The 22,981-nt window shown below is 56.2% G+C and overlaps 2 protein-coding genes across 5 annotated transcripts in view; one reads left to right on the top strand and one right to left on the bottom strand.

Annotated features, from left to right (window-relative positions):
* The first annotated feature begins 1,516 nt into the window (after positions 1-1,516).
* ADCY6 (adenylate cyclase 6) overlaps positions 1,517-22,981 on the top strand; it is a 24,099-nt gene continuing 2,634 nt past the window's right edge. Inside the window, exons 1-22 of one of the 4 annotated variants that reach the window (XM_031462666.2) lie at positions 1,517-1,547; positions 5,994-6,855; positions 10,371-10,520; positions 10,921-11,042; positions 11,136-11,247; positions 11,405-11,532; positions 12,036-12,194; positions 12,270-12,411; positions 12,523-12,651; positions 12,903-12,928; positions 13,165-13,312; positions 13,527-13,624; positions 13,802-13,889; positions 14,061-14,177; positions 14,436-14,594; positions 14,887-15,065; positions 15,944-15,979; positions 16,062-16,191; positions 16,494-16,757; positions 17,556-17,760; positions 18,508-18,632; positions 18,848-21,350. In XM_031462666.2, the coding sequence (XP_031318526.2) occupies positions 5,998-6,855; positions 10,371-10,520; positions 10,921-11,042; positions 11,136-11,247; positions 11,405-11,532; positions 12,036-12,194; positions 12,270-12,411; positions 12,523-12,651; positions 12,903-12,928; positions 13,165-13,312; positions 13,527-13,624; positions 13,802-13,889; positions 14,061-14,177; positions 14,436-14,594; positions 14,887-15,065; positions 15,944-15,979; positions 16,062-16,191; positions 16,494-16,757; positions 17,556-17,760; positions 18,508-18,632; positions 18,848-18,973 (3,501 nt within the window). In that variant the 5' untranslated portion in view covers positions 1,517-1,547; positions 5,994-5,997 and the 3' untranslated portion in view covers positions 18,974-21,350. Of the gene's footprint in view, positions 1,548-4,287; positions 4,806-5,993; positions 6,856-10,370; positions 10,521-10,920; positions 11,043-11,135; positions 11,248-11,404; positions 11,533-12,035; positions 12,195-12,269; positions 12,412-12,522; positions 12,652-12,902; positions 12,929-13,164; positions 13,313-13,526; positions 13,625-13,801; positions 13,890-14,060; positions 14,178-14,435; positions 14,595-14,886; positions 15,066-15,943; positions 15,980-16,061; positions 16,192-16,493; positions 16,758-17,555; positions 17,761-18,507; positions 18,633-18,847; positions 21,351-22,981 lie in introns of those variants that run through there. The other 3 variants (XM_031462667.2, XM_064490931.1, XM_064490932.1) reach the window with 3 other exon arrangements.
* SPMIP11 (sperm microtubule inner protein 11) overlaps positions 21,766-22,981 on the bottom strand; it is a 19,596-nt gene continuing 18,380 nt past the window's right edge. The window contains exons 3-4 of the mRNA XM_031463627.2: positions 22,364-22,508; positions 21,766-21,942 (exon numbers count right to left, since the gene is read on the bottom strand). Of these exons, the coding sequence (XP_031319487.2) occupies positions 21,894-21,942; positions 22,364-22,508 (194 nt within the window). The 3' untranslated portion in view covers positions 21,766-21,893. The remainder of the gene's footprint in view (positions 21,943-22,363; positions 22,509-22,981) is intronic.

The raw sequence follows: 22,981 nt of genomic DNA, 5'->3' as shown, positions 1-22,981 counted from the left end.
CATGCAGGAGGTCATGGGTTCAATCCTCAGTACCTCCTTTGAAAAAAACTGATAATAAATACATACAACTAATTACCCCCCCCAAATCAACAAAATAAATAAAAAAGAATACAGGGAGGGCTGGGTCTGAGGAGAGAGAAGCTTCAGATATCTGAGTTGTGGGACCCTGGGTGGGGAAGGAGCTGCCAAAGGAGCTACAAGTCTGGTTGAGGCAACCAGGAGACCCCCTCCAAGGGACGCCAGTCAAGCTGCCCTCTTCCCAGCTCTAGAGGAATGGCATTCCGTCTAAAATCAGACTCATCTACATCCTGGATGAGTTAATTAACCCTTTTCCCCTTTCTGACTACACCATCTTTCTAACCCTCAAAGGGTTAAAGTAGCTTCCACGTGATTTTCCCATCTCCCAGGTAGGGGCGGCAACTCCGTGCTTGAAAAACGTGGAAAATAAATAAAAGTCCCAAACAATTTATCAGTACGTGTACCTAGAAATACACCCCCTCTCCACCCCCCTACACTCCGCGGGAGAGCACAACCCTTTGGGTGAAAGGGGGCGGGGGACCCTGCACTTTGATAGGTACTGGGGAGGGACACCCCAGAGAGAGTGGGGCCGGTGGGCAGCGTGAAGAGTGCCCCTTCCCCTCTTTCCTCATTCCCCCTCTGGGCTCTGGGTGCAGCAGGTTAGCGTATCGGGGCCAGCGCCCCTGAGGATTGGAGGAGGAAGCAAAAAGTGGTGTGCGGAGAAGCAGGCCGCACACACCTGGCGCCTTGTGGAATGAAATCTTAATTAATTATTAAACTGAGTTCCCTCGGGAGGGAGCAGGGCCTTGGCAGGCGGGGCGGGAATGGCAGGGAGGGGGCTGGAGGAGGGAGGAAGGGAGGAGGGATAAGGGATGAGGAGTGGGTGCTGGGCACCAGTTCAACCCCAGGGGACCCTGACAGGAAGGAAGCCGACCCTCCGTGTGCGGGGTGGGGGGCGGGTAATCGCTGCTAGAGGGTGGGTTTACCCGCGCGCTTGGGGACCCCTAGGGTGAGGGTGGGAAGAGAATGCAGGAGGATGCGGCCCGGGGGTGGAGCGAAGGGGGAGCGGGCTGGACGGCCCCGCTCCTCCCCGGGGTCTTGATCCCAGAACAGTAGCCGCTTGTTTTCCCAAGACTGGGGGAGGGAGCGGCCGGAGGAGAGGAGGGGGCTCGCAGAGGGAGGGGTCTTATTCTTCGGGCTGTCCCACCCCTACCCGGTTCCTCCGAAGGGGAGCGGGCCACCCTGCCCGGCGTCCGGGGAGGGGGAGGGGGTGCCCAGACAAAAGGAGCTTGTGCCTTTAAGGCGGGGAGTCCGGGAGCCGGCGGGGAGGGGACTTCTGGATCCGGGGTAGAGGGCGGCTGCGCTGGACAACAAGGGAGGGGGCGAGGGCCGGGCGGACTGCGGACGGCGGGAGGGACGGCCGGGACGCGCGGGCACGGAGCAGGACCGCGGGACGGCCGGCCGGCCGGCCGGAGCCCGCGGGGGTGGCGGGGCGGGGGCCCGGGGGAGGCACCGACCCCGGCGGGCAGGTGAGACCGCGCGGAGCAGTGTCGGGGGAGGCGGCGGCGCCGGGCGCTCGGGGCTCCGTGCGGCTCGCAGACTCCCGCGCGCCTCCCGAGAGTTTTTCGGTCGGGGCGCGGATGCCGGGGCGCGCGGGAGCCCGAGGCTGGCGGAGGGAAGCCCGGGAGGAGATGGAGGATAGAGGACTCCTGGGTCCGGGACTCAAGGCTCCCACCCTCACTCCCAGCCGTACGCTTCCCTTCCTCCACCCGGAGCGAGTTCCCAGCTTGCTGGGAAGAGGGAGAGATGCATGTACTGGGGGAGGGGCTGTCCTGAGGTTTTTGCAGCCGGGCTGTGGGTGAGCCTCCGAGTCTGAGGTAGAGTGTGATTGTGCTTAGAGGCAGGGGAGGTAGCTTGGGCGGAGGGAGGGATGCCTTCTGCCTGCAGGAGCCCCCTTCTCCTCACTCCAGACCTTGGGAATGAAAGGGCTGGTGTCAAGGCCTGCTGCAGGATGGGCTAGGGGGCCAGACTTTATTCAGAAAGGGCTCTTGGGCATGCCTCAAAAGCTACAGGTGGGAGCGGGCGGTGGACTCTTTCCCCATACCCTCCCCTTACTAGATACCCGTGTGAGTTGGAGGACTCTGGTGGGGATTGTACGGTTGGAATGGAGGTGAGAGCTCAGTGCAGTCTTAGGGAGACCAAGGGCTGGGAAAGGGAGGAGAAGGATTGCTGGACCTCCATATACAGGCCCTGGGGAGGCTCCTCTACATCTGGAAAGGCCTGGAATTGAGGCCCACATCGCAGCATAGTGGGTGGTGCTGGCAATGAAGTGCCCTGCCTGGGCAGCGCCTTCTGCCACGAACTTTCTGAAGTCATTTAAAATCCCCTGGAGCCTCCTTTTGCCAAGGAAGGCAGGGGCAGAGGGGCCCTGGGGACAGGATTGACGGGTGGTGGCCAGGAAGAGGGTTTGGGCGAAGCAGTGGGCAGAGCCATCCTTGGGGCTGGGCCTTGGCCTGCTTCAGGCTCTAGGTCTTAGGCTGGAGAATCCGGGTTTGGGGCGGACTTGGGCTCTGGGAGGCACTGGGCCTCCATCTGCCAGGGTGAACAGACATGGCTTCTGAATGATGCGTGGAGTAGTAGCAGATCTGTGAGAAGAGCAGAGAGATCAGGACCCAGTGGAGGGGGTCGGAGGCACAGGCTCAGGAGTCTGTCTCTGGGGAAGAGGGAGGTGGTCTGTGGTTCATAGTGAGAGGTTTCTGGACAAGGAAGGTTGGGGGACCATATAGGGAAGTTTTGTGGCTTTGAACAGTGCCCTCCCCTGTTCCCTGCCCTACCAGCCTGGCATGGGCTGCCAGGAGTGCTGGGAGCCTGGCGAGTTCTCCAGGATGGGCAGTGCCTGGAGTTGAGCCCAGGGTGGGATGGTGGCAGTTGGTTGGACAAATTACAGATCTGTGAAACTATCCGCTTGTGGGGTCAGGGTGTTCTTGCGAGGGTCATGTGTTCCCCTGGACAGTGTCTGCCCCTTCCTCCATGGGTATAAGCCAGATGCTGGGATATGCTTCCAGGGGGCTGGGAACACAGCCAGAAACAGGTCCTTTAGGAACAGAGGTCTGGCCGGTGGGGGTGGTAAGGACAGGTCAGGGGACTGGCGAGTGGGCAGAGGCTGAAGCACAATGTCAGGGGGAGTCAGAAATCTGCTCACTCTGGGCTCTGTCTCACGCAGCTCTGGGGACTGACAGCTGAGGACACAAGGACTGATAGGACCTGGCTTCTGACTGGCTGGGGAGATACAAGTTCTTGCTCATGACTTTCTGGTCTTTCAGTCTTTTGGACACTGGCAGAGTTTTGGGCTCAAAGTGGTATAAGGCAGGGAGAAGAGCTACCGCTTATTGAGTGTGTAGTGCATGGCAGGCACTGTTAGACTCCTTCCTCACAACTATTACTATTCCCATTTTACAGATGAAAAAACTGATACCAGGAGGTTGTCACTTGTCCAAGGCTGTGAAGCTAGCAAATAATCACAATAAGGTTTGAAACCTGGTCTCACTCCAAAGATCACGTTTCAAATGAAATATTTTGAAGAGCCAGGCTTTCTTTGGTGACCTTTTCCAAATGCCAGCCTAATGAAAAGTCTTCGGTTTTTGATCTGTCCCTCCAGATGGTGCTGTTGGTGATGTTAGGGGGTTGAAGGGCCTGCTGCCCTGTGGGATATGGGAGAAGGGATGCCGAGAGAATGTGGCGGAGGGTGAACCAGGGAGTGGGGTTTCTGGTATGCAGAGAGGTCCCCGGATGGTCTTCTGCTTTGTGGGCCCCTGGCTGTCTGCCCGGAGCGTCGCTTCTGTGGCATGAGCATCTGGTCCTGTGGCCACCTGGGGCCAGTGCTGGGTACTCTCCCCCTTGTCCCCTGGTGAGTACAAATGTCAGTGCTGCTAGCTCTGCAGGTTAAAGTACAAGGAGCCCCTCAGGGTGCCCTGTGGGCATGGAGGTATGTGGCCCTGGTGGGGACGCAGGCATCCATTAATGGCAGTGCCCATGTCTTTACCCTCTCCTGAGCTGGGCTCAGCTAGGGGACACACTGAGGGTGTTGTCATGAGCACCCCTCCTCTTCCGCCAGATCAAGACATTTCCCTCCTGGAGATGTGAGACCTGGAGCTGACTTGGTTATTTGTGATCTCTAGAACTTGGGCCAGCGATATAAAACTGCTGGGAACCTTGGTTCTTTTTTTTTTTTTTTCTTCCCTGTCAAATCTATCCTGTGCCCCAGGTGGCTGCAGGACCAGCTTCACAGGGTTTGGGTGAAGATCAGATGGAATTCGGTATGTGGAAGGATCCTGAACCGTTTAAAGCAGAGAGCTAGTGTGTAAGAGTGTTACCATCCATCCACCCATCAACTCAACGAACATTTATTTAGACCCTACTAGATGTCGTAGATATAGCAGTGAGCAAAACCGGCCCAAATCCTTGCACTCATGAAGTTCACATTCCAGTTAGGAGAGACAGACAATGAACAAATGAGAAAAATATATAGAATGGCAGTTGCTGATAAGAGCTGTGGTGAAAATAAAGCATAAAGCTCGGAAGAGAGATAGGGAGCTCCAGGAAAGGGGGTTGCTATTTTAATAGAGTGGTCAGGGAAAACTCACTGATAAGGGGATGTTCGAGCTATGACCCGGAGGAGCTCTCGTTCCAGGCAGAGGGAACAGCAAGCACCACGGTCCCAGGCTGGCCTGTGCATGGCGTGTTGGGAAACAGCAAAGAGGCTAAAAGGACCAGAGTGCAGTGAGAAGGTGAAGGATCAGAGGATTATCATCTCTAGTTGTTATTTCACATTGGCTGCTCTACACCAGTGCCCTTGAGCTTGCTTGCTTTCTGTGTTTTCAGCATATCAATTTATTGAGTCTCTACTATGAGCCAGGTTCAGTACTCAGGGTACTTGAGTGAGGATAAAGCACTGAGCAAAATAGACATAATACCTTATAAAGTTTATAGTCGGGGGCAGAGTCACACATTAAACAAGGGGCCATTTAATTGTAATTGTGGTAAATAGGAAATGTGCAGGGAGTAAACGAACAGGAGACCAAACTTGGTCTGAGGAGGGGAACTGGGACATCTTCCGTGAGGAAGTTAACATTTAAGCTGTCACCTGAGAAGTTGAATTTCACTTGGTAAAGTGTGCACAGTGTGTGAGTGTGATGGGGAAGGATGTGGAAAGAGACTCCCTTGTGTACAAAGGTCACCGATTGGCAGCTCACAGGCTGAATTCATTCTGTAGATGTGATTTATTTGCTTTGCAGTGTTGAAAAACATGAATGACTTGCCAGTGTTTAAAAATCAGGAGATGTCGTGTAAAGCCTACTTTTTTTTTTAAGCTTCTGTTGAAAAAAGTCAAGATCAGGATCCACTGGGACACCAGTGGCAACAATCTCCTGGTGCAGGACGGTACTTGCCCCCTGCTTAGGGTGTGCCCTCTCCTGAATCAGGTGGCTTTTCTCATTGGTGTGTCCACCACTAAGGAATCAGAGCCTTTCAGAGAAGAGGTGAAGGTCTAAGTATATTGCTTTGGAGTCAGACAGATCTGGGTTAGAATCTTGGTTTTCACACTTGTGTGGCTGCTTGATCTTGGACAAGTGACTTCCCCTCCCTCTGCTTCAGTTGTCTCACCTGTTGAATGGGGGTACCATGGTCTTCTTCAGAGTCATTTTATTTTATTTTTTTCTTTTTTTGCAGGGAGGTAATTAGGTTTATTGATTGATTGAGTGAGTGAGGTACTGGGGATTGAACTCAGGATTTTGTGCATGCTAAGCAGGCACTCTACCACTGGGCTATAGCCTCCCACCCCCAGCAAGAGTCATTTTAAGAGGATAACATGTCTGAAGTGCTCAGCTTGGCAATGGGAAGCGCTCAGTTAACGACAGCTACTGGTGGTGGCAGGCGGTGATGATGGTATTAACACCGTCTCATCCTTTTCCTCCCAGCAGCATGTCGTGGTTTAGTGGCCTCCTGGTCCCCAAAGTAGATGAACGGAAGACAGCCTGGGGCGAACGCAATGGGCAGAAGCGGCCGCGCCGTGGGACTCGGACCAGTGGCTTCTGCACACCCCGTTATATGAGCTGTCTCCGGGATGCCCAGCCACCCAGCCCGACCCCTGCAGCTGCCCCTCGGTGCCCCTGGCAGGATGAGGCCTTCATCCGGAGGGGTGGCCCAGGCAAGGGCACGGAGCTGGGGCTGCGGGCTGTGGCTCTGGGCTTTGAGGACACCGAGGTGACGGTGGCGGGCGGGGTGGCTGAGGTGGCCCCCGACCTTGCCCCCAGGAGCAGGCGAGCTTGCTGGCGCCGGCTGGCGCAGGTGTTCCAGTCGAAGCAGTTCCGCTCGGCCAAGCTGGAGCGCTTGTACCAGCGGTACTTCTTTCAGATGAACCAGAGCAGCCTGACGCTGCTGATGGCGGTGCTCGTGCTGCTCACCGTCGTGCTGCTGGCCTTCCACGCCGCGCCCACCCGCCCTCAGCCTGCCTACGTGGCCCTGCTGGCCTGTGCCGCCGCCCTCTTCGTGGCTCTCATGGTGGTGTGCAACCGGCACAGCTTCCGCCAGGACTCCATGTGGGTGGTGAGCTACGTGGTGCTGGTTATCCTGGTAGCCGTGCAGGTTGGGGGCGCCCTTGCAGCCAACCCCCACAGCCCTTCTGAAGGCCTCTGGTGCCCTGTGTTCTTCGTCTACATCACCTACACACTCCTCCCCATCCGCATGCGGGCGGCTGTCTTCAGTGGCCTGGGCCTCTCCACCCTGCACTTGATCTTGGCCTGGCAACTCAACAGTGGTGATGCCTTCCTCTGGAAGCAGGTGAGTGGTCGGGGAGGCAAGCAGGGAGGGACACCAGGCTGGGAATGAGGAGGGGTTCTGGTTATTGAGGGTGGGTGAGTGGCGGGGTGGATACTGGGTGAGGGGTGTCTGGATGTGTCTGGGAGGAGGGACAGGTGTTGGGAGGCCAAGTTCCAGGGGTCGGTCTACATTTGGGATCTGGGGCAGAAAGCACTGCTGAGAGGAGGGAAGGCTCCAGGACCCAAGCCTGTACTCTGTCCCCATGGGTCACAGTCTATAGCTCTTTAGCCAGAGGCCCTTGAAATAGCGTAGCCTGTAGAGACACACTGTTGTGCTGGAGCTGGGAATGTGATATTTAGCCCCGGGGCCGGGCCAAGATAGGCTCCATCCAGACCTTGGCATCTCTGGCCCCAGGTTGACATCCGAGACTCAGGCCCTGGTACCTTCCCTGAAAGGCAGCTCTAGATGGTGATCTGAAGGGACTGAGTAGGTTTCGGGTGGAGTTATCGAGTCGCCTCTCTGCTGGACCAAGGCCAGCTCCGAGAGGACAGGGAAGGTGATGAGTGAGTCATTTCTCTTCAGGGCATAGGGTTGGACTGTAGATGAGAGGGGCGTTAGGCTCCTACCTTATCTGCCCTCTTCCCACCGGGCACCAGGACTCTGGCAGCCGGCCTTGATGAGGTTGTCTGCCCGTGTCGGCTACTCCTCTGGCTTCTGAGTGGTATATGAGTTGAGAAGTAAAGGCTTGGCTGCAGGCAGACCTGGTTTTCCAATGGGCCACATTCTTCTCTGTAGATCGCAGACAATTAACCTCACCTCTCCCAGCCTTAGTTTCCCAGTCTGTAAAACTGAGATAAAAATAGTATCTTCCTTCGTGGTGTTGCAGTTAGGGCCCCACCCTTTCCCAGAGTGGAGCCGAACCAACAGGGCAGGTTCTCACCTGGAGGCAGGGAGGTGTGGGGATGCTGTAGGCAGTGAAGGGGCCTCCAGGATGTCCCTTGCAGAGAGACTTGAGCTGGTGGAGCCAGCCATCTCGTGTCATCCCCTGGACCAGGGACGAGGGGGCCTTGCCTAGCTGATCCTTCAGGGGCTGCCGTAGGCATAGCCCCCTAGCCAACACACCTCTTGATCCCTCCATTGGCACCCTTATTTAGACAGTGCCGTCCTCTGTTTTGCTCAAGGTTTGAGAGAGTGCTACCTTGCCCAGGTCTTGTGGCCTGTAGCCCACCCTAGCCCCACCCACAAAGAGGAAGTTGCCTGGGGCTCCCAGAGTGAGAAGCTGGGTGCTCTGGCATGATGCCCTTCCCTGCCCAGCCTGTGCTGTGGAACAGAATGTACCTTTTTAAGAGTAACCTTATAGCCAGTTTGTTTGTGGAGCACACGCCTGCAGGGCACCGTCAGATCTCTTAAAGGGCCAGGGTCTTCCTGCTGCTCCTAGCACCCCCTTCCCACTTCTCTCCAGGGTAGCTGTCACACTGGGCTTTGGAATGGGACTGCCCTCTTGGGGGAGGAGGAGCTTGGAGGTGGTGCCTCCCTTCCCCCATCCTCTCTGGCTGGCCAGGGGTAGGTGGGTGTCTCTTCCCTGCTTTCAGCGGGCATGGTGCCCAGAGCCAAGCCCAGGGCCTGACTGGGGAGGCACAGCCCCATTGGAGGCCAGGACTATGCCAGTCTCGCCTCCCCAGGGCCCCCAGCTGCTTCCTCACCCAATGGGGCTCGGCTGGCACATTCTTGGGGCACGTGGAGAAAGCTGCCCCTGCCCCGTGCCAGTCCTTGGGGCCAGGGCTGTCCAGAACCCTTCTCTGAGCTGAGAAAGATTCCCTGCGCCCAGTTGGCCTATAGGTTTCTGGATGGGGTGGGGCTGTGGCCTCATTTGTAGGCTTTGTGGGCAGCCCCTTCCCAGATCCAGTCCCTTCGTCCTAGGATCTGCTCACTCAGACACACTGAGCAGTTCCACTTGGTGACCTGGCCCAGACTGGAGTCTCATCCTGTTCCCTGGCATCCATTTTTTCTCACAGTCAGATAGGGGTCTGTGTACAGATCTATTTCGGTCTCTTTTACCCCTTCCCCTTCCCTCTGCCATGACTCACATTTTCCTCTTGGGCTCCTGGGGCCAGGAAGGGAAGTTGCCTGGTTTGCCCCCCTTTCCTTCTCCCCCACTGGGGGCTATTCTTAGAAACCCCCGAGGGAGATAGTGTGCCCCCCTCTTCACCCCTGCTACTGGGAGGGGGGCCTTGTGAGCTGGACTGGGAAGGGAAGTTGGGAGGCCAATCCTAGAGGGTGAGAGCTGGAAATGCTCGGGGGTTAGCCGTTCCAACCCCTCCGTCTTACACAGGAAAAATGAAACCGAGGTCCCAGAGACAGTGACATGCCCAAGTTTGCGGGATCAGTTCTGGTTCTGGGCAGAGCCCAGAACTCCTGGCTTCCAGTCGGTGCTCTTTCCCTCCCTTCTCCCCAAACCAGAGCCCTGCCCCAGCCAGCTCTGGGGTGGAGCCACAGTGCCAGGTTAACCCCTGAACTTCCAGAAACACGGAGGCCGGCCTCCCTTAGACTGGCTTTCCAGTCAGTGCTGCTGCTGAGGGCTGAGGGCTGAGGGCCGAACACCCTAGGATTGGGGTCCTGGAGCGTGGGGCCTGGCTGGGCCAGGTGTTGGAATAGCCAGGCCTGGTGGCACCCCATCCCTGTCAGGAAGGGTTCTTTGTGTCAGTGGAGTTGATGATTTGCAAGCCTCGGTTCTGAGGCTGGGCCTCAAGAGCTTGGGTGAGTGGGATCTTGGAGACTTGGAATGTACTATGCAATAGGCTTGGGAGTCTGACTGTCCTGGACTCAAGTCCCGTACCAGCTACTACTAGCTGTGCGGTCTTGGGCAACTTACTTAGCTTTTCTGTGCCTGAGTCCCTCACCTTTAAAAGGAGATAGTGTTACCCATTTCATAGAGTCGTAAGAAATACATTCAGTAACATATAGTGGACACCTGTAGAGTCCAGGCACATTGTAGGTAGCCAACAAATTACCTTCAGTAATAGTAACTATAGTAATTATTATGAAGTTACGTCAGGGCAGAGAGGGACCTTAGAGGTCTTATTCTTTCTCTCTGGGTTCTAGACGAGCAAAAAGAGGCCCCAGCAAGATGAGGTGACTTGTCCTAGGCATTCACAGGAGGACGCAGAGCTCAGCTCTCCTGGGTGTGGTTCTGTAAGGAGAAGCACGTGCAGAAGGAGCAGCATTTGTCCTTTGTTTGGGGTCTTTGTGGGGCAGGAAATCATAGTGTGCTGGGCCCAGGCCCTGTGACCTACCTGGCTCTGGTTGGTGCTTCTGCTCCCAGGAACTGTGAAAAGATCACATTTCTAGCTGTGGGTGATCCATCCAGGCAGGAGGCTGGAGTTCTGTGGGGAGTGAGGCGGCATATTGCAGGCTTGCGGAAGACAAGGCACAGGATCCTGGCTTCCTCCCCAGAGGAGTGCATCTACAGAGCCCAGAGAATTGCACCTGTGTGTGTTGGGGTTGGTCACCCATCTGCCCCTGCCACCCTTTTGCAGCTCGGTGCCAACATGCTGCTGTTCCTCTGCACCAATGTCATTGGCATCTGCACACACTACCCGGCTGAGGTGTCTCAGCGCCAGGCCTTTCAGGAAACCCGTGGTTACATCCAGGCCCGGCTGCACCTGCAGCATGAAAATCGGCAGCAGGTGGGGTTGTTTTCCCTGATTGTGGCCTTCCCCCACCTCACCTGCAAATAACTTGCAGGTTGGATCCACTGCCGCATGCAACTCTGTGGAATAAGTGTGAATGCTTCCCCCTGACTGTGCATCACAGAGGCCCTTTGACACTGGGGTTCCTGTCCTGTCCGAGGGTAGGAGGGAGTAGATAGGAGTGCATCTGAAGGGTTGAATGGGGGAGGGTGGTCCAAGAAGGCTGGGATGTATTTCTGCTGAGGGCTCTAATGGAGGAGGGTCAAGCCATGGTCCAGAAGGGAAGTTTAGGGTCTCCAGGAAGGTTTGGGAGGGTTCTGGTGATGTGGAGGGACCAGGAGGGATTAAAATGTGAGGCCAGGAAGATAGTAATGCTCTGTTGAAACTACTGGTCCAGGAGCGGCTGCTGCTGTCAGTGTTGCCCCAGCATGTTGCCATGGAGATGAAAGAAGACATCAACACAAAGAAAGAAGATATGATGTTTCACAAGATCTACATCCAGAAGCATGACAATGTCAGGTAGGGTCGGGGTGGGAGGGTACCAGGAGGGGCTGGGGATCGGGGAGTCTTTGAGGGCCACATGGCCCTTCCATCTTCTGCCATTGTCCACAGCATCCTGTTTGCAGACATTGAAGGCTTCACCAGCCTGGCATCCCAGTGCACTGCGCAGGAGCTAGTCATGACCCTGAACGAGCTCTTTGCCCGGTTTGACAAGCTGGCTGCGGTGAGGGTGCTGGGGCTTGTGGGCGGGGCCGAAAGAGTGAGAGCACAGCCTCACTGGGAGGGAGGGGTGGATGGCGTCCACAGTGAGGGTCGTGGGCTAGGCAGGCTCAGTGAGCAAGAGAGTGAAGGTGACTGTTCCCCAACTCTTTCTCCTTTAGGAAAATCACTGCCTGAGGATCAAGATCTTAGGAGACTGTTACTACTGTGTGTCAGGGCTGCCAGAGGCCCGGGCAGACCATGCCCACTGCTGCGTGGAGATGGGGGTGGACATGATCGAGGCCATCTCGTAAGCACTGTCCCCTTTGGGGAACTGAGGGAACGCCAGCCTGCTCCTGCCCTTTGATGTGTCCCCAGGATTTTTCTTTAGTCTTACGGCTTCTGTCTTTAAGATCCATCACTGGGGCGGGGAATGTACTTTTCTTCAGCCCGTGTGAAGACCACGTGCCCTTAGACTCCAGCTATTAGGATGGGGTGGTGGGGCCAGGGTGAGGTGGGTTTGGGCTGCAGAGAGTGCCAGTTGAGCAGGCCTGAAGGAAGGACAGTTGTTCCTCCTCTTCTAGCTCAGTTTCACAAGATGCTTCCGGGCCCCTGCTGGTGAACATAGTTCTCAAACTTTTGCCCTTGAGCCCCTTGCAGACTCAGGTGTGTCCCGCCCAGGCAGTACTTCTAAGCCCTGCCACGAGGTCTGTCCTCGACCCTCTTGTCTCCAAGGAGAGCACAGGGCCTGGGCTCTGGGCTGGGACTGGGGAGGACGGTTCCAGGAGCTAAGCCAGAGCCGCCTCCTCCCAGGCTGGTGCGTGAGGTGACAGGCGTGAACGTGAACATGCGCGTGGGCATCCACAGCGGGCGCGTGCACTGCGGTGTCCTTGGCCTGCGGAAATGGCAGTTCGATGTGTGGTCCAATGACGTGACTCTGGCCAACCACATGGAGGCTGGCGGCCGGGCCGGGTGAGTGTGGGTCCAGGCAGTGAGCAGGGGGAGCCGAGTGGGAGTGCCAGGTCTCACCGCCCTGTTCCCGCACAGCCGCATCCACATCACTCGGGCCACGCTGCAGTACCTAAACGGGGACTATGAGGTGGAGCCAGGCCGTGGCGGGGAGCGCAACGCCTACCTCAAGGAGCAGCACATTGAGACCTTCCTCATCCTGGGAGCCAGCCAGAAACGGGTCAGGGTTGGGGTGGGGCTGGGGTGGGGCAGGCAGACAGGGCAAATAGGGGAGCCGGCAGAGGCCTTCTCTGGACCCCTCTCTGAGCCTGTATCCGTGCTGCCCACACAGAAAGAGGAGAAGGCCATGCTGGCCAAGCTGCAGCGGACGCGGGCCAACTCCATGGAAGGGCTGATGCCACGCTGGGTGCCTGACCGCACCTTCTCCCGGACCAAGGACTCCAAGGCTTTCCGCCAGATGGTGAGGGGCCCACAGCACCGGGACCTGGGACCTCACTTTGTCTCCCTTAACAGTCTGTGTCCCCCCTCCCTCTTCTGCCTTCCTTGTTGTGGCTCCATCTTCATAGATAGTTTCTGGTATTGGGGTCCCAAGCCCCCCCCCCCAGCCTATGGGGAGAACCCTCAGCACAGTGTTGGGAGTGGGAAGGGGTTGTAGAGGTGAAGGTGGCCTGCCCTCCACCTCACACACACACCCTCTGTCCCTTTTTCCAGGGCATTGATGATTCCAGCAAAGACAAGTAAGTCAGGTTACTGAGGAGGGAGGCACGGGAGGGGAAGGCACTTACATCCTGGGATGAAGTTGCGGGTAGCTGAGGTCCCCCTCTTCCCTGGACCTTAGATGTGTCATGTGGGAGCAGATGCCACACACCCGGCTCACACTCCCCCTCTGAGTGCTGCCTGTGCCCTTCCCTTCTCATGGCCTGTCACATGGCCGTGCTTGTGCACCTGGTGAAGCCATGTCCCCTGCCCTCAGCCGGGGTGCCCAGGATGCCCTGAACCCTGAGGATGAGGTAGATGAATTCCTGGGCCGAGCCATTGACGCCCGCAGCATCGATCAGCTGCGCAAGGACCATGTGCGTCGGTTCCTGCTCACCTTCCAGAGAGAGGATCTTGAAAAGAAGGTTTGGGGGATGCGAGGGCAGGAGGAGGAAGGCTGGGAAACGAGGGGAGGTCCCAGGAGGGAGGTCTGAGCACAGGTGAGGGAACAGGGGAGTTTCTGGGGAATGGGGAGGCCACCTCAGGGCACAGTGGGGATTCGTATCAACTGGGCCAACTGGTAGTGCCCTGCCTCCCCCAGGGCGGAGCCAGTGCCCAGCTCAGTCTCCCCTCCCTCAGTACTCGCGAAAGGTGGACCCCCGCTTTGGAGCCTACGTGGCCTGTGCCCTGTTGGTCTTCTGCTTCATCTGCTTCATCCAACTCCTCGTCTTCCCACAGTGAGAGCCTTGCCCCTTCTCGTTTGGCGTCTCTTCCCTCTGTCACTTCCCAGAACCTTCCTAAACATTTGTGCAAGCACACAGCCCCTAGAGCCTTCACCCTGCCCGCCTGGGGAGGGGGACGAGGATGCCCAGATCTCCCAGAGTAACGTTTTCCCTGGCCCTCTTCCACCCCAGCTCAGCCCTGATGCTTGGGATCTATGCCAGTATCTTCCTGCTGTTGCTGGTCACCGTGCTGACCTGTGCCGTGTACTCCTGTGGCTCTGTACGTGGGGGGCCTTCCAGGGCTCATGGGGGAGGCCAGGCTAGGGGCAGGGAGGGGTCACATGGGACGAGGGAGGAGAAGGCCATGCCTCTGCTGTCGGGTCCCCTCCCTGGGTGGCCTTACCCCTTGGCTGATGTGACCTCTGACTCTCAGTCTCCTGCCTCCCGGCAGCTCTTCCCCCAGGCCCTGCGACGTCTGTCACGCAGCATCGTCCGCTCGCGGGCGCACAGCACCGCAGTTGGCATCTTTTCAGTCCTGCTTGTGTTCACCTCTGCCATTGCCAACATGGTAAAGGTCCAGTGGAAATTCTTCCACCCTGCCTGTGCACCAGGCACCTTTCTGGGTGCTGGGGGTGTAGAGGGGATTGAGACAAATTTCCTGCCCATAGTAGGGATGGGGTTGACCCCAGTCCTCCCTCCTTCTCTCCCTGCCTCTTGTGATCCCTCAGTGAGAACATGGGCCCCTGGGGTATCAGGCATCTGGGCGTGGCTCTTGTAATCCCTCCCAACCTTGGTTACCCTGATATACCTCCCCTGACTTCTGCAGTTCACCTGTAACCACACTCCCATACGGACCTGCGCAGCCCGGATGCTGAATTTAACGCCTGCTGACATCACCGCCTGCCACCTCCAGCAGCTCAATTACTCTCTGGGCCTGGATGCTCCCCTGTGTGAGGGCACCGCACCCACCTGCAGCTTCCCTGAGGTGTCCAGGCAGTGCTCAGGCGGGGTGGGGGTTCTGATCAGTACCAGTTATTGACCCCTCTGTGCTAGGCTAGGTGATGGGCACTGGGGACCTAGGATCTCACCAGAGTCCCCAACACCAGGAGCAGCCAGGGGTCCTGGTGCACTGTAGGGGTGTGTAGAGGGTGAAGGAGGTTTGGGTTTGAGGCTGTGGAGGGGAGCTTGGGTCAGGCAGGGGCGTGCAGCGCTCTCCCTGCCTGGGGGTGCTGTGGCCTCTGCCTTCACCCAACACTGCCTCTGCCATCGCTCCCCAGTACTTCGTCGGGAACATGCTGCTGAGTCTCTTGGCCAGCTCTGTCTTCCTGCACATCAGTAGCATCGGGAAGCTGGCCATGGTCTTTGTCCTGGGGCTCATCTATCTGGTGCTGCTTCTGCTGGGTCCCCCGGCCACCATCTTTGACAACTATGACCTACTGCTTGGCGTCCATGGCTTGTGAGTTTATCCTCAGCCCTTTAACCCCCAGGAGCCTCTTGACCTTACTGGGTCACTGTGAGCCTCTCTGGTACCCAGGCCCCTTGTGCCCCTGGAATGCCACCACTTACCCCTCACCTGGGGGTGGAAAGGAGGTAACACATGACCCCCAATGTCACCCCAAGGAAACTCCAATCCTGGGAAATCCCTATATTTTAGGCTTGACATTAAAAAAAAAAATTCCCTCTTGATTTGCATGCTGCTTTCATATCCACACTTAATTACAGCTGCTTGGTGGTAGAGCCCTGGCTGGGAACCAGAACTTCTGACTCCTGCTTGAGGGCTTTGTCTGGGACACCACACTGGCTTTTCCCTTGCAAAACCCCACCCCTCATGATATGTGGCCCTAGCTTGGTGTGGTAGAAAAAGCCTCTGGGGTCTGCTAGGTTTGAATCCCTCCCCTGCTGCTCATTAGGTGTGTGACCTTGGACAGGTGGGTTAACTTCCCTGAGCCTCAATTTCCTCATCTGTAAAATGGTCATGCCACCTATATCACAGGGTAGTTGTAAAGATTTTAGTAACTAATACTATTGAAGGCTTGCTGACGCCAGGCACTGTGCTAAGCCTTTTGCAGGCATTATTAGATCTCACCATTCTTTTATTGATGAGGAAACAGGGGCTTAGAGAGTTAAGCAACTTGTCCCAGGTCAGTCACATAGCTGGTGAGTAGAGGAGCCGGGGAGTGGAACCTCTGTTCTTAAATGAGTTAATATAAGCAAAAGCCTTGGCCTAATGCCTGATTTATGGTGCTCTGTAAACGTAGTTTCTGTCCCCGCTTCCATGCCCCGACCTAGCGACTCAGGAAGAACTGATGATTGTCTCTTGTGTTTTCCTGCCAGGGCTTCTTCCAATGAGACCTTTGATGGGCTGGACTGGTGAGTGAGGACTCTAGGGCAGCCAAGGGTAGGGCTGCTAGATGCCTCCTTCAGACACTGAGCCTGCCTCTGCTCACTTCAGCCCAGCTGCAGGGAGGGTGGCTCTCAAATATATGACCCCTGTGATTCTGCTGGTGTTTGCACTGGCGCTGTATCTGCATGCCCAGCAGGTGGAATCAACTGCCCGTCTGGACTTCCTCTGGAAACTGCAGGTGACTGGGCGGGCCTCTGGGGGAGGGGGAGGAGCCTGGGGGCGGAGCCTGGACCATGCCAACACTTCGGCTGGCCAAGGCTCAGGCCGCCCGAGCCCACCCTGGCTCCACGCCTCCTCTGTGCCTATCCCCTATCCCCAGCCTCATCCTGTCCCTGCCCCTTTTACTCCTTTGCCTGTTCTTTAGGCCTCATCTATCCTCTTCTTCCACGTGGTTCCCTCTGATGCCCATCTCCAGGCGTTGGCCACTGCCCTCGCCCCTTGTGAATGTTGGGCAGTGGGTGATGGGTGTGGTGTCCTTAGGCAACAGGGGAGAAGGAGGAGATGGAGGAGCTCCAGGCATACAACCGGCGGCTGCTGCATAACATTCTGCCCAAGGACGTGGCTGCCCACTTCCTGGCTCGGGAGCGCCGGAACGATGAACTTTACTATCAGTCGTGTGAGTGCGTGGCCGTCATGTTTGCCTCCATTGCCAACTTCTCTGAGTTCTACGTGGAGCTGGAGGCAAACAATGAGGGTGTCGAGTGCCTGCGGCTGCTCAACGAGATCATTGCTGACTTTGACGAGGTACTTATCCAGTTGGCTGGTGCTAGCAGAGAGTCTGGGGACATGGGGACCAGAGGAGTGGGGAGGACTTTGGATAGTAAGGCTGGGTTGGGGTGAGTGGTACTGGGAGGAGGAAGGGAGATCTGATGGGACCCAGAGATGACAGGGGAAAGGTAGGTACCACAGAGTCAGGGACAGGGACTCATGAAGGTGTCAGAGGCAGTAAGGAGGTCAGCCCTAGTGGGGCAGAGGTGAGGAGCAGAGGAGGATGTGAGGATCTGTGAAGGCGCCAGGATAGGTACCAGATGGATGTCACTGAAGAATAAGCCAGTAGTCTGTGGACAGAGCCCCATGACAGGCGAAGTAAGCAAGATGGTCCCCTGAATAGAAAAAAATGGAAGCAAAATGTGAAGAAATGTCCTGAACATCCAGGGCAGGAATGGGCTGTTCCCTGTTCTACAGGGAAGGCACTTTCTCAGTCTGGGACTCAGTTTCCCAAAAGATGAGGGTTGGAATAATTGATGCCCAGCATTCCCCTGTGGTTCTTGGTTCTGTGAGTGAGCTGGCGAGGTTGACCTGAAGCTGTGTGCTCACGTCCTGGCCTGGGTCCTGATGGCTGCCCGGTGAGGGGGGCTGTTTCCTGGCTCCTTAGCCCTGCACTGAGAGCTGCAGCTGGAAGAGGGGCTCACATACTAAAAGGATGAGAGCTATTGAGACAGGGGAGTGGGGAAGGGGGCCAGGGTGTGACACAGCATGAGCGTTGCGGCAGGGCTGGGTTTGGCCTCTGCCTTGATGGCCAGGTCCCCCTGTGCTGTCCAGATCATCAGTGAGGAGCGGTTCCGGCAGCTGGAGAAGATTAAGACGATTGGTAGCACCTACATGGCTGCCTCTGGGCTGAACGCCAGCACCTATGATCAGGTGGGCCGCTCCCACATCACTGCCCTCGCAGACTACGCCATGCGGCTCATGGAACAGATGAAGCACATCAACGAGCACTCCTTCAACAACTTCCAGATGAAGATTGGTGAGAGGGCTGGGCTGATGGCGGGTTTCCCCAGGGCTGTTTCTGGGTGAAGCTGAGGCCACAGGCCGGGGATGTCATCTCAGATTCCCCATGGGGAGTCCTGTGGGGGTTCCCTTTTCTCCCACTGCTTATATCGTCTGGTATTAAGAATACAGATCATTTGATGAGGGCCTATGATGTGCCAGGCTCTGTCCCAGGCATTTTTAGAGAGGACTCTCAGAGAGATTAAATAACTCAGCCCCAAGGTCATGCAACTAGTAAATGGCTAAACTGGGCTTCAAGACTAGGTTTGTCTAATCTCCAGTACCAGTGTCCTTATCTCTGGCCAGTTTGAGAGGCCCTTCCTCTCAGATGAACTGGTGGATGGGAGTGGTTAATCACAAGGGTTCTGGAGTTAAATGATCTGGTTTGAATTCTGACTGTTCCACTTACTCTTGTTTAACAAATCACCTAACTTCTCTGAGCTTCGGTCCTTTTCTGTAAAATGGGGATAAACGATACCCACCTTTTAGGGCTGTCGAGAGGACAAGATAGTGTAAAGTGCTTACCAGAGTGGTTGGCACAGAGCGAGCATTCAGTGCTCACACACAGCAGGGGGCTCCTCCGATGGCAGGCCTGCACCTCCCGTTCTTCAGGAGACTTGTGCCTTTTCCACTTTCTTCTCTCCATCCTTCTGAAGGTGCCAGGAGGTGGGGTGCCTCCATCGACTACTCTCAATTTTTGTACTACTCTCCCCACCCACCCCAGGGCTGAACATGGGCCCAGTTGTGGCAGGTGTCATTGGGGCTCGGAAGCCACAGTATGACATCTGGGGGAACACAGTGAATGTCTCCAGCCGTATGGACAGCACGGGGGTCCCTGACCGAATCCAGGTAAGGGGAATGCGAGCAGAGGCTGGGAGGGGTATGGGCCCAGAGGGCTTCTGCATGTCCTTCTGTGCAGTTAGCTAGGACGGGTAGGGTGGCAGTGTTCTGTGGCTGGTGGGGTGGGGATGGGGGAGGGAAGCTAGCATGACTGGAGAACCCCTGGGCCCCTGCAAGTGCAGCAGGAAGGATCCCAGGCTAAGCAGGCCCCCATCCCCCCCCAGGTGACCACGGACCTGTACCAGGTTCTAGCGGCCAAGGGCTACCAGCTGGAGTGTCGAGGGGTGGTCAAGGTGAAGGGCAAGGGAGAGATGACCACCTACTTCCTCAATGGGGGCCCCAGCAGTTAGCAGGGCCCGGCTACAAATTCAGCTGAAAGGACCAAGGTGGGCATTTGAGTGGACTCTGTGCCGTTGGGTGAAGCTGTGGCAGGGGACGCTGGGCCTCCAGACCCTGCTGACCACCACGAAAGGGAACACCCAACAGGCTGTGCTTGGACCATGCGCGTCTGCCCTCAGGCTGGTGAACGAGGGGATGCCAAGAGGATTATGCAAGTGACTTTCTTTTTTAATTGGGTTAGGGCTGTTCTCTCCTTTTTTCCAGCTTTGGGAGCAGGGCAGGGGGAGCAGCAGAGGAGCCCCCTTGCCTGAGATATTAAAATGGCAGCTTGCCACCCCTACCCTTTCCCATCTGTCTGGGCAATAGGCTCAAGGCTGGGCCCTTCCTTTCCCTCTTTTTCCTGGGAATATTTTGTACAAAGACCGGGGCAGGCTTGAAGAGTGCCTATTCCATGCTTGCCTTTGCTGTGCCTGCATCCCAGCACCGGTCCTGGGCACCCCCCACCGTGGCCAGGTCTCCCTCATACACACGGCACAGGAGGGAAATGCTCTGGGTTCCCACTCTGTCCATATTTCAGGGGAATGTTTCCATTTGCCAAATCCCAGTCCCAGAGTCTGTCCCCAAAGGGGAACCAAGGGACTTCTGACAGCTCAGATTTAGCTCTAGTTCCTGCACAGCTCCAGGGAAAGGGGCATCTGGTCCCAGTGGTACTGTGAAAATGCCCCGCCAGAGAGCAAGCATGTGTGTGGACGTCAGAAGATCAGGGGCTGGATGTTCACTTGCAGGTGCCAAAGAGCAGGCTGGCCAGGGCCTGGGGTGGTGCCAGACTCTGATGTGAGGGCCCTGATGGGGTCAGGATCACTCCACTCTACCCCAGCGCTTTCTTGCTGTCTGCTGGCAGGGGGCATGGAGCGTCTCTACCCCTTCTGTTGCCAAATAGAAAAGGGCCAGGGCTTGGGGGAAGATGACCCTGATCCCCAGCTCGTCCTCCCAAGCCTCTGGCACGGGGGAAGGCCTGTGTGTCTGTGTAACCATGCGTGCACGGTGGTCTGTGTGTGCGTGTCTGTTTTCCAGGTCTGTGTCCTTGTGTTCCTGCTCCTCGGCTCTCCACCCTGGGTTGCCTCTCTCCTGCAGGCCTGTCTTCTGGGAATAAGGCAGGGTTTCTGATTTCAAGGAATGGAGAGAGATGCCTAGGTTGCCCAAGAGTGGGATGGGGTGTGGTAGCAAGAGGAGGGTGGCCCTGGGGAGAGGAGTCCTTTTTGTGCCAAATCCCTAAGTGCCATTTGGGGGCCATGTGTGCAGCCTGACTGTCTCCCTGCTTGGGGCAGGGACCCAAGCACCTGCTTTAACTGCTCCTTGCACTTGAACTGTCTGGGGTTTGGTGGGCAGAGACTCAGGAGTTTCCTGGGTTCCCAGCTGGTGTCCTGGGACACGGTATGCTTTGGGGCTGGGGTTGCATAGGATCCCTCTGAGGACCCAGATTCTGGTACTAGGGGAGAGAGGAGGGGAACCTGGACCTCGCTCTTCCCCAGCTTTCATCCTAAGCCCGGTGTGCTCTGGGCTCTCCCATCCCCATAAAGCCCATAAGGGCTGCCAGGAGGGTTAGGAGACTGGACTCCAGATTCCCTTCCTATCCCTGCCTACCTTTTACCCCACTCCCTACAACCTCCTCGCCTCTGTCCTGACCTAGTTGGTGCCTTGGTTTCTCTGTCTGTACCTATTTAAGCCAGAGGTATTAGCCTGAATTTTGCTTGAAGATTGCTTTGTCTTAGAGGCGGTTAGGGAGGCAGAGGATAGAGGCAGAGCTGCTGGGTTTGGGGAGTAGAAGAGGCAGGTGGCACTGTTGCCCTTCCTCATGCCCTTTCTGACTCTAGCTCCTTGCAGAGGCCTGGTTTCTGGATTGCACTGCCTGCCTTGGGGGATCTTCCTTTGGCATCAACCAGATGGGCCATCAGTCACTTCATGAGCCAAGGCAGGGAAAGGGGAGAAGACTAATTGGTCCAGATAGAAAGCCATCTCCCCTTCCCTCAGCCACATCCCTGGATAGGAAGGGACTCCCTGGGTCCTGGGGTGGGGATGAGGCTGTAAGAAGATCAGAGTGGGAAGACCACAGCCTTGGGTGACTTGTCTCTGCTTCTTGCCAGGTGGGAAGGGCCTGTCCACACCCTGGCTCCCCATACCACAGTGCCAGCCACGCGCTTCCCCTGGGCTGCCACTGCCCACCCCCCCAACCCTTGCCAGTTGGTGGGGGAGTCAGTGGATGGGAGGCCCATGGACTTTGGTTTTATAATGTAACCACTGTGGGAGCGGGGGAGGGTGGTGTACCATGTATTTCAGTGAAATATTTAATATATTTAAATATCAATAAAAATCAAACTCTTTGTAAAATTCCCTGTTCTCTGCAGCTGTTCTGGGCCCTGGGTTGGGTCAGAAGTGGCAGAGCCTGGTGTAGGAGCAGGCCTCTGCCAGGGGGCTCTGTGGACTTCTCTCATCTACGGTCAGAGGGCTTCCTCTGGTTTCCTCCCTGCCAAGGTGGAGCTGCAGTGTCTTCAAAGTGTGACTGCTCTAGGCCCTTCAGCAGCATGAGGACCAGTGTGTCTTCCCAGATCTGTTACTCTGACCCCCACGGTGCATGAAGTCAGGACCCCCTGAGGTGGTCTTTCCAGTGCCCTGGCCCCTCCCAAGCCAAACACCAAGTTCTAGCTCCTTTAGGAATCTCTCACAATCCTGATCTCACAAAAATTTGGGTATTGGAATAATTTCCCTCCCCCTTACTTCCAGTGCACAGAAGTGACTTTTAATCCACTCTGTTTATTCTGCTTTCTCCATCCCCTCCTCCCAGTAGTCAGCTGTCCAAACCAGGGCACCTCCCTCTTTCCCCTTCTTTGCCCTCTATCCACAGTCTATCTTGTCCTCCTGCAAACATCCTGCTCAATACGGACTGAAGTTTCTGTCGTTGAGAATGGAGTGATCCATAAACCTGGAAAAGAGATGGGGTCTCAGATTCAGCCAGGTTAGGCTGGGGGTTGGGGGAAGGAGTGGTGTCCTTAAACCTAGCTCCCAAGACTGCCTCAGGGCAGGATGGGCAGGGGTAGTGAGGAAGGCAGGCTCCTGCCAGTGGGTGGTGGTTAGAGGGATGGGGAGGTGGCGATGGAGGGAAGCCTCTCACAAGAAGGGAGCAGATACTTGTGTTTGTTCAGAAGACATATCCGTGAGGTGAAAAGCAAAGACACAGGCAAGTCTTTAGCTCCTTTTTATGCCAACACTGCCCAGATTCTGGGGCCAGTTTTCCCTGGTAAGACCGACACCTCTGTCTAATTCCCAACTCTGGATAGATATAAAACGGTCTCCAAGGATTTAAGGGAGGGATATCTCCCCACCCTCACCCCTCCCGGCCTAACCTGGTCATTGGGCTTTTAATGAGGCAGTGGCGGGGGCTCCGGATCCACGGCATGGCTTCCTCTGGGTGCACTCCTGGACTGTGGGACCACCAGAAGCTGAAGTTCTGAGCATCAGTCAGAGGGACTCTGAAGACCTGGTTGGGGACTGAATGGCTGGGAGAAGGGCAGGTTATCCAATTTCTTAGAGTTCTCTGCTACCTTTTGTGCCTCAGGGCATCACGAGCCCAGCCTAGCAACTGGGCCTGACCAGGTGCTGAGAAGTCCTGGAAATTTGGTCATCACACCCAGCTTCACTTCCGGATTCCAGCCTCTCACACCCTTCGTGGTCAGTTGAATCAGTCTTTGCTCTTCCTGCTTCCACTGTAAGCCCATCTCCAAGAGAGCTTTCCCCAAGTGCTAAGGTGGTGGAAAAATAATTGGTCAGCCCACTTGGAAAATGTGCAAGATGGGTCTGCTGGTTCCTTTTTTTTTCCCCTTTGTTCATTCCAAGTAATTCTTTGAAATTTAGCAATGATACTACCTTGATATCTTTACATATTGCTAATATATACCATTTATCAAGTACCTGTTATGTTCTAAATGTTGTTTTAGGTGTTTTTAAAATTTTGAAATAATATC

This window comes from Camelus dromedarius, chromosome 11 (assembly GCF_036321535.1).
Source record: "Camelus dromedarius isolate mCamDro1 chromosome 11, mCamDro1.pat, whole genome shotgun sequence".
Lineage (NCBI taxonomy): Eukaryota > Metazoa > Chordata > Mammalia > Artiodactyla > Camelidae > Camelus > Camelus dromedarius.
Note: the sequence above shows the minus strand (reverse complement) of the source record. Positions and strands in the feature narration are given on the sequence as shown.